The sequence below is a fragment of the Didymosphaeria variabile genome (assembly GCF_027946475.1).
Source record: "Didymosphaeria variabile strain IMI 356815 chromosome Unknown scaffold_7, whole genome shotgun sequence".
NCBI classification, from domain to species: Eukaryota; Fungi; Ascomycota; class Dothideomycetes; order Pleosporales; family Didymosphaeriaceae; genus Didymosphaeria; species Didymosphaeria variabile.
Window position 1 is genome coordinate 1,667,478 of NW_026611626.1, and position 13,921 is coordinate 1,681,398.

The window sequence follows — 13,921 nt, forward strand, 5'->3', positions numbered from 1 at the left end:
TGAGCTCATTGATGGGCGCTGGCGCATTTGGCCGGCCATGATCTATGATACATTTATCGTGATAGAGTGCGTTGAGCATACTTACCTCATATCGTATGCTACACAACTCTCGTCTTTCTAGCAGGTTATTAGGTCTTGCCATGCCTGCCTCGCTCAGGCGGCCCACACGTCTTTACCAACCCCCTCGATCCAGTTACCGAGGTGGTTGACGCTCGCATCCCATTCCTTCAATCGCCCCCTCATGTTCTGGATCTGCGTCATATCCAACACCTTTGGCTGCACCCAGTTGATCCTCGCAATCTCCGCTACCTGGTCAATCGTTCCCTTGAGTAGCCCCAAGCTCAGCGCCTTCATGATCAAATGCTCAATCTCATTCGGTGATACCTTGGTCTCTTCTGAGATGGTCTGGAACGTCATCGCGCGGTCGTGGGGTGGTCTTCGGAACACCGTCTCCGTCAGTGCAGATAACGATATCTTCTGGTACAGGAAGGTCTGGTGCTCCTTAAGCAGTGGTACCTTCGAGATGTTGCCAGCGAGGACGTCGTATGCGGTCAAGTCGCCGCGGTTGAATGCGAAAAGCAAGTCGCGGAGCCATGCGTGCGGAGTGTTGACGAGAGAGTCGAGTATGGGGTGGAGGAGAAGTTCGCCAAAGTTGTAGATGGAGTCGGAGACGAGGGCAGCGATGCTGAGGTCATAGGCGCGCGACTGCCGTTCGCGGAGATCGAGGTCGGCGAGGTCAACACAGGCGAGGTAGAGGAGGGCATTCTTGTAGTACGCGGCAAACTCGTGCTTAGCCTGATCAATGTTAACACGGCTCCAATAACGATATAGCGGGGCATGATACCTTGTAGTATTCGGCGCTCGTCTTGTAGAATGAAGCATGCACGGCTGTCTCTACTGAGTCGAAGCCTTCTAATATCTGCTCACTCTCGTCCAGCTTCTTCCTTGCACCCTCATCGTCGCCTGTCCGCAACTGGATGCTCGCAGCAGCCACTGTGGCGTAGACGTAGGCGTCTTGTGAAGCGGGCTTGTTGACCTGCTTGGCGATGTCGGAAACGAAGTTGAGGCGCTCAGTGTCATCTGCAGTCTTCAGCGGATGTTCATAGACTCACAATACAGTATATGCCTACCCTTGAACTGTGATGCCGCCTTCAAGCCAAGCTGCACGAGCTTGAGCTGGTTGATCTTCTTCGCGAAGCTCTTGATGAAGGTCTCAAAGAGTGGTATCCGCTGCTGTGCACTCGCTGCATGGTCAAAGTACTCGACCAGCTTGTCCGTCAGCTCGTGCCACAATTTGCGCTCCCAGTAGTCCTCGAATTGAATGAAGTATTCCTGTAGCTCGTCGGGCGCCTGGTCGCGCAGATCGCCGAGCAGGTTCGGGATTGTGTCTGTGTCCATCGCCATGGCTGGCAGTTCGCGGGCAGGCGGTGGTTCGAGAGCAGGTCGTCACTATTCGAAGATCGGGCACGGGGATAGCGTTGTGATAGGTGCGTGGGGCGAGAGTGTGCTCTGTACGGAGCAGTCGCGGCGGGATGGTGTTTGGTCTTGCCAAGACCGCAGTCCGAGCTTGAACTTCAACCTCAACTCGTCGACATGCTCCACCTTCGACAGCCATTGAACGCCGCAACAATGGCCTCGCCCCTCCGCTGTGCGCGCTCTGGAGCCGCATTCACGGCCCAGATTCCCTCGACCATGCGCGCCGCGAATCTGCCTACCGTTTGCCGCCGATATTTAAACCAAGATGTCAGAATCACCCGGACCGGCAAGCCTATCCTGACCGTGGCAGGCGGCAGGTACGTATCTTGTTCTCTGGTTCTTGGTCACATGTTAATAGGAACTACAGATCTTCCCTTGGAGGTATCCTTTGGCCCTACACGACCCCAATCCCCCGCTCACGCATGACCAGGTTATACCGCGACTGTGTTTGGAGCAACTGGCTTTCTGGGACGCTACATTGTGAATCGCCTCGGTGTGTCAAAACCAGCCAACTATGGGATCTTGGATACTGATAGTGGGGGACATAGCGCGCTCGGGATGCACTGTCATTGTGCCCTTCCGCGAGGAGATGGCGAAGCGACATCTCAAGGTTGCCGGTGATCTCGGCAGGGTGGTGTTCTTGGTATGTGTGCATGACGTAGGCATATGGTCCAAAAATCTGACTGTGGTAGGAAATGGACTTGCGCAACACACAATCCCTGGAGGAGTCCGTTCGACACTCTGACATTGTCTACAACCTGATTGGCCGTGACTACCCTACCAAGTCAGTGTCACTATATAAGCCTATCAAAGGCATCGCTGACATTAGATAGGAATTTTGACTTGGAAGATGTACACGTGGAGGGCACGGAACGCATCGTGGAGGCTGTCGCCAAGTACGATATTGACCGATATGTGCACGTTTCTTCGCACAGCGCCAGCCTCGACTCCCCATCCGAGTTCTACCGCACCAAGGCCCAAGGCGAACAAGTAGCCCGGAACATCTACCCCGAAACTACGATCGTACGGCCCGCGCCTATGTTCGGTTTTGAGGATCGTCTTCTGAACCGTCTCGCTGGCGCAACTAACGTCTTGACTTCGAACTGGATGCAAGAGTATCTCTACCCCACGCACGTCATCGACGTTGGCATGGCCTTGGAGAAAATGCTGCATGACGACACCACCGCCGCCGAGACTTTCGAGCTCTATGGCCCGACCGGTTACACCATGGCCGAAATCAATGAGCTCGTTGGCAACGAAATTATCAAGAACAGGCGTCACGTCAACGTTCCTAGGAGACTACTCAAGCCCATTGCTGCTGCGCTCAACAAGTACATCTGGTGGCCTACCATTTCAGCGGACGAGGTCGAGCGAGAGTTTATTGACCAGACTATCGACCCTAAGGCCAAAACATACAAGGATCTCGACATCGAGCCCGTAGACCTAAAGAGCGTGCTCTACGAGTACCTGGTATGTGCAACAACAAAGATGATGTGGGAAAGATCAGTGACTAATTCGACTACAGAAAGGATATCGAAGCCCATCATACTACGACCTTCCACCCATGACGGAGCGGGAGAAGCGAGAAGAGAAGAAGTATCTCCATGTCATCGACGACCAATAGTCGTAGTTTTGGGCGCCAAGGAAAGAGTTGTGTACATATCTGGATCAGTGTATCTCCCCCAGGCTAGGTCTGTAGAATCATCGTCATTTTCGTTTGTTTGAGCACTGCGTAAGCTTCACAACGTCCCACTTAGTGTCTTCGCTACCATTTAATATGTTATGGAAACCCCAGAGTCCGCTGTTTCAATCCGAACTCTGACTCATTACCATATCAAAGGTCGCGGAAAATTCTGTCATTCCGAACAGTTCGAATAGAGCAATAGCCGCAGTCCGCCAAGATGCACATGGCCGAGATCAAAACTGCGCTAGCCAACCACAGACGATTCATTTAAGCCGTCATTGGCCCCGTAACGATGTTACCGCAGCGTATCTTGACCCTTCCAAAGCTCCTCGAGTCCTTCTCCGTTGGCAGACTGGCCGGGTTGCCGATCATGCTGCAAGTCCATGTTCAAAACACACCACTGGTCGGTTATACTATTTGACACGTGAGCAAGCTTTGTTTATAGAGCCTCCTCGGTCCAAGAGCGCGTGCGGTGCGCGAGTGTAAAGGCCAGACCAGGCGTCGGCGGTCCGCAACTGGACTTGGGAGGCGCTAAAGGATCATCGTCGTCGATGTCCATGCCTGTTTGGCCTTCTTCTCCCCACTCCTGCTCTAGCTCCTGTTGGAGTGCATATGAGTCAAAGGCATCAGTCATGTCATCCTCGCTGATCTTGATATCGTCGTAGTCGCCCTCGTCTTCAGACATGTCTGAGCTCATTATGCAATCCTCATCCTCATCCCTATCCCTGACCGCGTCTTCGTAATCCTCGTCGTCGTCCTCGTCCTCAACTTCGTCACCCTTAGCAGTGTGAGTACCAAAATATCTGTTGGTCGGACGGCGAGCTCGCTTGCGCATCGAACACTGTGAATGTGATACCATAGTAAATTCGAGTGAGCGCTAGCGAAGTAAAGGTGAAAGGTTGTTTATCATGGATACATCTAGTGCAATCTTGATCTTTCGACATCTGTATATCCAAATAAGACGCCACTCTGCGAATTTTGGAGACAGATCTGTCAGGACGTGGTGTGCTCGAGCTGTTCGAAGAAGGCCGAACAGTGGGAAGGGAGAATATGCGGTGACTGGTTATGTCTGGCGAGATTTGGTGAGTCCAATCAGGACCTACTTTGGGGTCGAGTAGCGATTAGGGGATGATTTTGCATCGGAGTCTCTAGGTCAAGACGATAAGCAAGAGCTAGACGAATGGGGATCTTTCATAGATTTTGGAGCGGGTGGTGTAATTGCCACATGCAATGCGCATGAGGTTCACTACCTTCTCGCGCACTTACATTTCTATTGATGTTCCCTCGTGGATGCAGCTTCCTCAGTCGACTTGTCGCCATCAATAATCAAATACGGGTCCGCATCATGTGCCCACGGGCAATCCTTCTTCTGTGGCTTCGCCCCGCACTCGGAACCAATGCTGGAACGAGATCCTCGAGGAACTCAGGGTATATGTCGGATCGAACGCTAGGATCAGCGATCCACCATCATTTTTCGAGCTGGCTAACCCTGGCTCGTGCGCTAATATATGATGGCAATGGCGCGACCACTGGGGAAATGTCTTTCTTTAACCACGTGATATCGTATCGCAGTTAAAAGCGGACTTCAACACTTTATGTCTTCCATACGCTCTCCGAGGCCATAGCAAAGCGCGAGTTGCTCCGTATTCAAAGTTATCTTTTCTTTGTTAGTCTGCACATGCGGTTTGCTCTTTTCCTCCAGGGAAACCCACCGAGTTTTTTTCTGTGCGGCAATCTTGCGAGTGTTGATCCACACTACATAGTGTTTGACGAGTGAAAGATCTTCATCTGTCAAACCGATTTGTTTCTGAAGTGTGGTTTCTCAATCCGAGAAGAAATCCGACACAATAGTCCTGGCTATAGTCCCGGACGATGCTCTTTCTCTGTCGATATGTTTGATCGTAAACTTGTACCTGTGCCAATAGGCAAGGAGGAGACGCAGCCAGATGCAGTGTTTCCATTAACGAGGGTTGGAATGGAGGCTTTGCTGGGGCATTCCTCGTGTGCACAGAACCACACGTGTCGCCCTTGTGGCGACAAGGTTCTATAGGACGGTATCGCATAGAGATAGTATCGGTTATGGCCGCCCTAGCAGATGTGGAAGTGGACCTCGAGGAGCAAGGACAGTTGCGGAATGCACAGGTCGGCGCAATAAATAGGAGAGCGGGCGATGTCTGGTGCAGCAGCCCGAGACAGACGCGCGTGTCAGTCCGACGGCAAGATGTTGGTAGGTCGGGCAGAATGGTGAAATTGGTGTCGAGGTGCAAGCAAAAGATTGACCTGTTGTAGGGTGCACGTACCGTCCTCGGTCTCCTCCTTTCCTCAATCGTCGTCTGCGTACAGATTCCACCGCCGGACTCATGCTCGTGGTGCGCGAGCATAGACGGAGTAGTCGCGACGCTGCAGCAGCAGATCGCCCAGCTGAGGGCATGGTTGGTGAGTTGCTCCATGTTCTGCGCGACGCTTCCTGAGCTACCGGCACAGCTCCTCCAGGGCCACAATGATTCCACATGACGATGAAGGGTGTGGCACGAATAACTCTGGCTACCCGAGGCCCAAGCAGCGAATGAAGGCCATCTGCAGCGCTTGTCGGTTACAAGTCGTATCTGGCCAGCCTGCTGAGCGTGTTGCTCAATGTAGCCGGTGACGTAGAGCGTGGCGCAGCTTCCAGCCACGCACAGCGTTCCTGGCAATCAACACGTCGAGCTCTCTATGCACTTTATCAATTTCCTGTTGTTCTGCTTGTCCTACGTACTGACTGTTCTTGAGACTTTGCATCCCTCAGAAGACCCGTTTAGTATCGACGTCTCGAAAGCTGGTCTAACACAAGGCGGTCCTCCTGCGTCAACGCCTCGAGCCTCGAGCACCTTTGGTAGCCCTGGTGTAAGTAGGACACGCAACCTTTCTGGTAGCAGATGCAATACACGAGCTTGAATTCGAGCATACTTCTCATACCTTGTGATTGCTGACTTGAGCCTCCAGCCACCCACCCACCAGACGCCTCTGATCCCTCTCACGCCCGCCAAAGATTCAATAGGCACTCCCAAGGACCCCATACTACCTCGGCCAACGACAGTCATGGGTGGTGGCGAAGGATACCGAACTGTGGCGTACTTCGTCAACTGGGGCATCTACGGCCGCAAATACTTCCCTCACACCGTCCCTGCCGATAAATTGACCCATGTCCTGTATTCCTTTGGTGACAATCGCGAAGACGGTGAGGTCATTCTGACCGACCAATGGTCTGACATCCAAATCCACTATGAAGGAGACTCCTGGAACGACCAAGGCAACAACCTTTACGGCAATCTCAAGCAGCTCTACCTGCTCAAGAAAAAGAACCGCAACCTGAAGGTCCTACTTTCAATTGGCGGTTGGACCTATGCCCACGAGCAGAAGCATTTCGATACGCCTGCTTCGACGCCCCAGGGTCGCAAAAAGTTCGCGGATAGCTGTGTCCAATTAATCAAGGATCTGGGATTTGATGGCATTGATATCGATTGGGAGTATCCAAGAGATCAAGACCAGGGACATCAGTTGTTGTTGCTGCTCCAGGCCATACGCTCGGCTATGGATGCGTATGCTAGCAAGCTTGAGGGCGAGACCGGGACGAAGCCGCAATTCGTGCTGACCATTGCTGCACCGGCTGGCGCCGACAACTACAACAACATACCCCTTGGGGCCATAGCTCAGGTGCTCGACTTTATCAACCTGATGGTGAGCTTACTTCATCGTCATGATGTGTACTATTCCTTGTACAATGCTAATGTGGACCAAGGCATATGACTACTCAGGCAGCTGGGACAAAGCTGCCGGCCACCAAGCCAACCTTTTCCCGTCCACATCTGTTCCTGCATGTACTCCATTCAACTCACAATCTGTCATCGATGCATACGTTTCCAAAGGCGTTCCTGCGAATAAAATCGTCCTCGGAATGCCCCTGTATGGCCGCGCCTTTACCAACACCGACGGTATCGGCAAGTCGTATAATGGATCGGGCCCAGGCTCTTGGGAAAACGGTGTCTGGGACTTCAAAGCTTTACCCCAGCCAGGTGCTCAAGAGTACTCCGACGAAGAATCTGGTGCCAGCTATTCTTATGACCAGAACACGAGAACACTGGTAAGCTACGACACACTGGACATGGCGAAGAAGAAGGCAAAATGGATCAAGCAGAAAGGCCTCGGCGGAGCAATGTGGTGGGAGCTTTCCGGCGACCGACAAGGCGAGGGCAGCATCGTCAACGGCGTAAGCATTCCCCTCCCTCTCCATCCTCTTTCCCCAGCAAAACCCTACCCCTCTTTTGCTTCACGTGGAATCGCCTCTTCGGAGGAGTTCCCGTCAAGAGTTTGTTTTCGTGCCACGCATTCAAACGCGCCATTGCAAGCCCCAAAGCTAACCTCCCACTCAGGTCGTCGCAGAACTCGGTGGGCCCTCCAGCGGCAGACTGGAACATCACGCCAATTGGCTCATTTACCCAGACTCACAGTATGACAACCTACGCAAAGGATTTCCGAACAACTGAGGTCTATGAATGAATGGATCCCCATGTCTGCCGTCCAGAAACCCCCCACACCCACCTCGGCTCTGCGCCATGAAACCAAGAAATGGATGACAGCAGGATCACTGGCGCAAACCCAGAAATGATTTAGAGTTGGGTGTGGGACTGTGGCAGTTCATGGTGGAGGACAAAACGTTTGATATAGTTTCACGGTGTAGGGATCCTGACCACGGACGAATGCCCTTGCATGGAGTCTCGCTTAGAACTGCTGCCGCTGAAGTGTCACGAGTGCTGAAAAGTGATGAACTGCATGGATTGAACATCGTGATCGAAACATTGCAAGCTATAGTTGCTGACGTGTACGAACTGTATTGTGAGCCCATTTGTGATGCACGCTGGTTATGCCGGGTCAGGACATGCAGAACCAGGTGGCGCTCTTGAAGAAGATTGAGTGAGCTATTATTCGGGTATTCAAAATATTTGAGCTGATTCTGCAGCCGGTGGTGGCTTGCGTCCAGCGGACGTCCTTTCCGGATTCGATCAGGAAAGGGCCAGATACTGGATTTTGCAGCAGACAGCGGCCGTGAAGCGGGTGTGCATGCAAGCTGCAAACTACCTTCCGCAGATACAATGCATTTCGATTTGCTGCGAGCTGCAGAGAAGAGCTGCATGCGCTGGCAGTTCCGGTTCCAGACTTCGTCAAATGTGTATCGGCACAGACAATGGAAGCTTCTGTCAGGCCTTCGCACAGCTAAGTCGCATATAAGATGGAACCATATCATTCTGACGGATCACTTCATGAATGCGATGCTTTGTCTTTGAAGACATTATTTGCAATCGTGTATTCATGGAATGTCGTTGAAGTAATGTGGAGTCCGAGCGCATTGAAAGCCAGGATATTGCCGTCAAAGCGGCCATATGTACAAACCCTGGCGCTATAATACACACAGTAACTGCTGACGATGCGCGCCAGTGAACGCCCAAGCCACTCGAAGGTACCAATGCTATACGTAGATGAGGTTGTAAGACGATGCGGCGTGCTACTATGCAAACGCTGCCGTTAGTGTTTCCGGACAGTGTCAGGCAGGCATGTGTCTGCTGGTGGAAGCAATCGCTGATAAGCGTCTTCACCCGCGAGGGTGGCATCTCTATGCTCCAAGAAAGTCCTGATCCGTTCGTTCCGGTCGCCAGACATGGTGGCGCGTTTGGAGCGTTGAAGCTCTAAAGAGGCTTCTTTGTGAATCCTCTCGCGATGCTCCAGGACCGAAGTACCGAAGACGTTAGCTCGCGTACCTTGCATGATGCCGCCTAATGTGACTATGGCGAAGACCAGGGATACAAAAGCAAAGTTTGACATGTACAGGTCTCGCGGCGCCTCTGTGCCGCTCTCCCGCTGATACCAGCGTTCCCAATCTTCCCATGTCGCATTCTGGCTCGGATCGTGGTTCCACTGGCGCTGTTCGTAGGCCCACGGGCGGGAAGGAGGGTGTGGATGAGTGGGGGCGGGGTGGTGTCCAGACCATCCCAACCCCCAGGCGTCGTATGCTTTGCGCTTCGCATCGTCGGAGAGGATGGTGTGGGCAGCAACGAGCAGGCGGTAGCGCTCCAAGCGCACGGCATGTGGCAGGTGGGCTACTGGAGACGCGGTGTCGGAGCGATCGGGGTGGTACAGCTTGACGAGGGAGTAGAAGCGATGTTTCGTGTAGGCGTGGCCGCGTTTGCAGCGAAGGATCTGGTAAGGCGTAGGAGAGCGGTGGGGAGGCACGGCGTCAGGCCAGGTCAGATCGGCCTCGCTGCTATGCGCGTCCTGGGCGTAGGGACGCGGACGGGAACGGTTGCCGTGTGTGAGGGCGGGGCGGCATGACGTCGCAGGCGGAGGGAACTGGTAGTTGAGGCTGGTATAGGAGAGCAGCAGGGCAGGCTTTCGCGAGAGCATTATCGCGCAATGGCAGAGCGGGCACAGAGCATGTTTCCTGGCACGCGACAGAGGGCGAGGGTGGTGAGGTGCGGGAGGGTTGGCGGGGACGCATGAATGACGGCGGCCGGGGTGCCCGTTGCTGGAGCGTCTACTACGGTATGTAGCCTAGCCTGGCCTAGCCTGCGAAGGGCTCAACAGCAGCTGTGAGCACATGCAGCGTCGCCTTGTTTGCACCGCCGTTCATCGCAGCCGCCGACGCTGCAGCCTGCATGCCGGCCCGCCTGCTGTTTGCATCGCGCTGTTTGGGCGGGTGGGGGTGCGCAATGCGAGCAGCTGTTCTCCTGCACAACGAGTTTGATCTGCTCGCCCAGGACCATCTGCTCGCTTCCGCATGCTTCCCAGCGAGGTGAAGCATCCTGGGACGACAGCATGCTCTATGCGCTAGCAATTGCTCAGAGCTTCGGGCAGACGGGCTCTCGCAGTCAGGTTGAGCAGACTATAAGACTTCCCGCCGTGCCTTGCCGCTACTCGTAGCCTTGCACGCACGTCTTCTGGCCTTCCTTCTGCGCCCCCTCAGCACGCCAGCCATGGACCGCCCACATGACACATCCGGCATGGTAGACCACGAGAAAGAGCTGGTCGACGCCCTCGAAGCCCACCGTGGGAGTCGAGGAGAACCGCTCGCCGGGCTCTTCAACCTGACGAGACGCATGGAAAACGAACAGGACGAGCAGTTCGACGTCGACCTCACCATCATGGACTTCCTGGCTTACAAGGCCACCGACCTCGTTTTCGAATGGAGAGCCAGCTCCGACCCTCACCAGTCGGACCTGCCCTCGGCCCTCGTCACCATGACTGCCGGTGAGTAACCTCAGGTGCCCAGGTGGACCCGGTGTCATGTGCCTTCACTGACCGCACGCCGTAGAATGGAGAACCTTCCTGAAACACAAACACAGCGGCCGCCGTCTCAACAGCCAAGCCGCGTTTCGTTCGCGGCTGCTTCAGTTTTCTTTGCTCTTCACCCATCGCCTGAATCACGAGCAGACTTGGACCACCGAAGAATCACTCGGCGAGCTTCGGACGCAGAACAGAAAGCGCGGCCAGTATTGGCTCCACGCGGGCCACGCTCCAGCCCTTGATCGTCCTTTTGATCCGGCCAGCGAATTCCCCCTCTCCGACGGTGCTCTTGCGGAGCATAGGCACAACCTTGCATGCTCGATTGGCCAACCGCAAGAGAGGAGACGATGGGTGACTGACCTGGAAGGAACGCCTACCCTCCATTGCCTCCTTCCGCTTTTCGTCGAACTCACGGCCGCAAGAGTTCGCCTTGGCGATTGGGTGCCGAGCGAAGGATGGATGGACCTCCTCGGCCATTTCATGCGTGAGTAGTTCTGCTTGGACCCGGCCATGGCAACATACTTACCGTATCCCTCCATATAGTCCATGCTGTCCTTGAAGAGTACTTGCTCAACGGCGCCTACAGCGAGGACACTTTCAACACGATATTCGCGTTTGGCTGTCCTGGAAACGAGCGACAATCAGACGATGGTAGTGACGTGGAAGCAATGCGCTGTCTTTTCTGCAGCCATGGGCATCCACACGAACAGATACCCGGCTGGTCGGAGGTCAAAGAGCGATATGTGGAAAAGGTCAGCAGTGCATTGTCCAAATGGCTGATAACCACAGCTAACGACAACAAGCTTCTCCCTCCCTCAAACCTGTCGCCCTCTTTCGTACAAGCAATGGAGCGTGCCCAGGAACGACATTCGTATGTGGACTTCGAGAACAACGTCATCGCGTTCCTCAAGTATCTACATGACGAACTCGTCAAACCGGATCTCGTCCAAGTCGAGGAAGGACGCGTCGCAATACATGGTAACGAGCTACCCGAAGATGACTCTCATGAAATGATTCGCCGCATAGGTTTGTGACGGGCCGGAGTATAGTGTCCGTCTTTTTGTTATTGTCAGCTGAAATGACTCGCTGTTGTACCCACAGCCCTTCTTCTCTCGTAGACTTCTTTCCGAGCACGACAGCTCGCCTTTATGATTCTTGGTACAATTCGATTCACTCTTTCGATTACCCCTGGCCCTATCTTACTGATGCCTCATATTTGCAAACCCTTTTGCGGGGCAGAATTTCTCGAGAAACAGAGGTATCGTTTCATAATCTGCGTCACTCCAATTCTAAAGTCGCTATGCGCAGAGTCGGTGAAAATGGCTGTTCATTCACCTCTGCTATCGCTTCACCCTGTCAACCGCACGTGGGACACTGTCTGCTGCACAATAGAAAGGTCTTCTTCCAACCGCTTCTCTAAACAATCTTCTATACGTCACCAAAGCTCATTCGCGACACTGTGGACCCGGAGCCAAACCCTACAACCACAGCCATCAATCTCACTCACGTCGACATGCTCATCCTTAAGATCTTCGTAAACTGGCTTTACCACTGCAAGAAAGTCTTCAATCCCCTCCGTACGGCCTGGTACGGTCCACTTCCGCTACAAACCCCTCATCTACTGCCGACTCTTCGGCGTAAAGCTCGAGGATACCGCTTTCTGCACTGCTGTGATGGACAAGTCCATCTTGTTCGCCGCTGAAGCTAATTTGGCCAGCCTGTTCAACATTACCCTATCAGAACTTGTGAACACAAGCTGATGGTGAACATATGATGGGCGGAGTTGAGCATGTCTTACCTTTGAGAAGTTGGTAACGTCGTAAAGGATGCAGGTGCGGAGTCCGTTTAAGAACTTGTCATTTGTTAAAATCAAACAGCACAACAGATGCGCTGCTGTGCTAAGGCAAGACTCGACGACGAACCACGACAAGGGTGAAGGGGAGTACCGAGGCTGGCTCTGTCGTTGTGTAGCACGTTAAGTAGTACCTAGAGAACTTGAGGTTTCCAACACGGGAACGAATGTAAGCCGTCAACATTCGCAATATCGCCGCTTATGTAAAGTGCATTGAAGAAAGACAAGCTCCATGGAAAACCAGAGAGCAACATTGCTGCATTTCAACCGCACTGGGACGAACATTGCGTACCGCTTCACTGCCTGGTGACCGTGAGCTTCACCCGTGCACGCTGCTTCACCAACGCCACAAGGAGACTATTTCGTGCACCTTCCACCAGTTGGGTTGAGTACTTTCACAAAAGCGCTAACGAACAGCTCACGCGGCCGACCTGGAGCGCAACGACGGCTGTTTCGCCCACGTTCAAAAAGCCCCAGCGACGCTCGACATACTGACTGCGCGGACAACCTCGCGAGGCAACCAACTCTCACGATGTCAACCGCCAGACTCGTCTCGAACACAGCAGACCTGGCGCAAGTGCTCGGTAGGCTCAACGTCAGCACAACCGTCCCGCCGCACCTGTACATCGATCTCGAAGGCATAAATCTTTCACGTCACGGCTCGATCTCCCTACTCACTCTCTACGACCGTTCACTACCGTGTATCTTCCTCATTGACGTCCATGCGCTTGGCTTCGCGGCATTCACGACGCCCTCCACGACATGCGCGACAATCTCAAGATCCGATGACAACATACAGCTGATCGGGACCAACAATATCGAGATGAACGTATGCTCAGACGAGAAGCCTTGCCTTATCACATTGAAGTCAATCCTCGAGTCCCCTGAGATTCCCAAGGTCTTCTTCGACGTACGAAACGATTCCGACGCTCTCTTCCACCACTTCGGCATCGAGCTCCGGGGTATACAGGACCTCCAAGTCATGGAACTGGCTAGTAAGTAAACACTCTCTGCCGCCGTACGTGAGGATTGCTAACGACCAAGCGCGCGGCGGACGCAACCGCGAACGCGTCAACGGCCTCTCACGGTGCATCGAGTTTGGACTTATCAACGTCCTCACGCCTCTCCAGCGCTCGCAAGTCAAGACGATTAAGGCCCGCGGCGCGGAGTTGTTCTCACCGGAGAAGGGCGGCTCATACGCGGTGTTCAACGAGCGGCCTCTCGACATGATGCTGGAGCACTACTGTATGCAGGATGTCGTGCACATGCCCGCCCTATGGAACGTATACAACTACAAGCTGCGAATCCGGTTCTGGAATTTTGTGGTAGAGCATGAGACGAAGAAGCGCCTTGCAGAGAGCCGTGCACCGGCGTACCTGCCCACAGGCATGCACAAGTCGCTCGGTTGGACTTGGGAACATCTCCGCCAGTTGGAACGTGCATGGAATGGTTAGTAACAGAGTCTGTGGATCTTCGAAAGACCGGGGCGCATTAGATGGCCCTTCCCCTTCCCCCTCCCCTCAGCGGCACAATTTGTATCGTTGTTTGGGCATGGCTTTGGTATGTAGGTCTGGATGGCAGAAGATGGATATGAT

At 53.8% G+C, this 13,921-nt stretch overlaps 7 protein-coding genes across 7 annotated transcripts; 4 read left to right on the forward strand and 3 right to left on the reverse strand.

Annotated features, from left to right (window-relative positions):
• Positions 1 to 153: 153 nt before the first annotated feature.
• On the reverse strand, positions 154 to 1,404 carry RPN9 (26S proteasome regulatory subunit; the record flags this gene model as incomplete). Its single annotated transcript, XM_056218424.1, has 3 exons — positions 154 to 795; positions 845 to 1,080; positions 1,131 to 1,404. 3 exons carry the CDS (start codon positions 1,402 to 1,404, stop codon positions 154 to 156), a joined length of 1,152 nt encoding a protein of 383 aa, XP_056067689.1.
• Positions 1,405 to 1,629: 225 nt separating this feature from the next.
• On the forward strand, positions 1,630 to 3,100 carry EFM5_1 (Protein-lysine N-methyltransferase efm5; the record flags this gene model as incomplete). The annotated part of the gene is made up of 7 exons (XM_056218425.1): positions 1,630 to 1,793; positions 1,844 to 1,857; positions 1,907 to 1,969; positions 2,025 to 2,119; positions 2,169 to 2,260; positions 2,310 to 2,946; positions 3,002 to 3,100. The coding sequence occupies 7 exons, from the start codon at positions 1,630 to 1,632 to the stop codon at positions 3,098 to 3,100; spliced, it is 1,164 nt and encodes a 387-aa protein (XP_056067690.1).
• Positions 3,101 to 3,599: 499 nt separating this feature from the next.
• On the reverse strand, positions 3,600 to 3,995 carry N0V89_009677 (uncharacterized protein; the record flags this gene model as incomplete). Its single annotated transcript, XM_056218426.1, has 1 exon — positions 3,600 to 3,995. One exon carries the CDS (start codon positions 3,993 to 3,995, stop codon positions 3,600 to 3,602), a length of 396 nt encoding a protein of 131 aa, XP_056067691.1.
• Positions 3,996 to 5,872: 1,877 nt separating this feature from the next.
• CHT4_2 (Chitinase 4) lies at positions 5,873 to 7,683 on the forward strand (the record flags this gene model as incomplete). The annotated part of the gene is made up of 4 exons (XM_056218427.1): positions 5,873 to 6,043; positions 6,143 to 6,877; positions 6,939 to 7,406; positions 7,570 to 7,683. 4 exons carry the CDS (start codon positions 5,873 to 5,875, stop codon positions 7,681 to 7,683), a joined length of 1,488 nt encoding a protein of 495 aa, XP_056067692.1.
• Positions 7,684 to 8,719: 1,036 nt separating this feature from the next.
• Positions 8,720 to 9,595, reverse strand: JID1 (J domain-containing protein 1; the record flags this gene model as incomplete). Its single annotated transcript, XM_056218428.1, has 1 exon — positions 8,720 to 9,595. The coding sequence occupies one exon, from the start codon at positions 9,593 to 9,595 to the stop codon at positions 8,720 to 8,722; it is 876 nt and encodes a 291-aa protein (XP_056067693.1).
• Positions 9,596 to 10,164: 569 nt separating this feature from the next.
• N0V89_009680 (uncharacterized protein) lies at positions 10,165 to 11,508 on the forward strand (the record flags this gene model as incomplete). The annotated part of the gene is made up of 3 exons (XM_056218429.1): positions 10,165 to 10,438; positions 10,503 to 10,958; positions 11,018 to 11,508. The coding sequence occupies 3 exons, from the start codon at positions 10,165 to 10,167 to the stop codon at positions 11,506 to 11,508; spliced, it is 1,221 nt and encodes a 406-aa protein (XP_056067694.1).
• A 1,350-nt stretch (positions 11,509 to 12,858) lies between these two features.
• Positions 12,859 to 13,780, forward strand: N0V89_009681 (uncharacterized protein; the record flags this gene model as incomplete). The annotated part of the gene is made up of 2 exons (XM_056218430.1): positions 12,859 to 13,321; positions 13,371 to 13,780. 2 exons carry the CDS (start codon positions 12,859 to 12,861, stop codon positions 13,778 to 13,780), a joined length of 873 nt encoding a protein of 290 aa, XP_056067695.1.
• Positions 13,781 to 13,921: the final 141 nt, after the last annotated feature.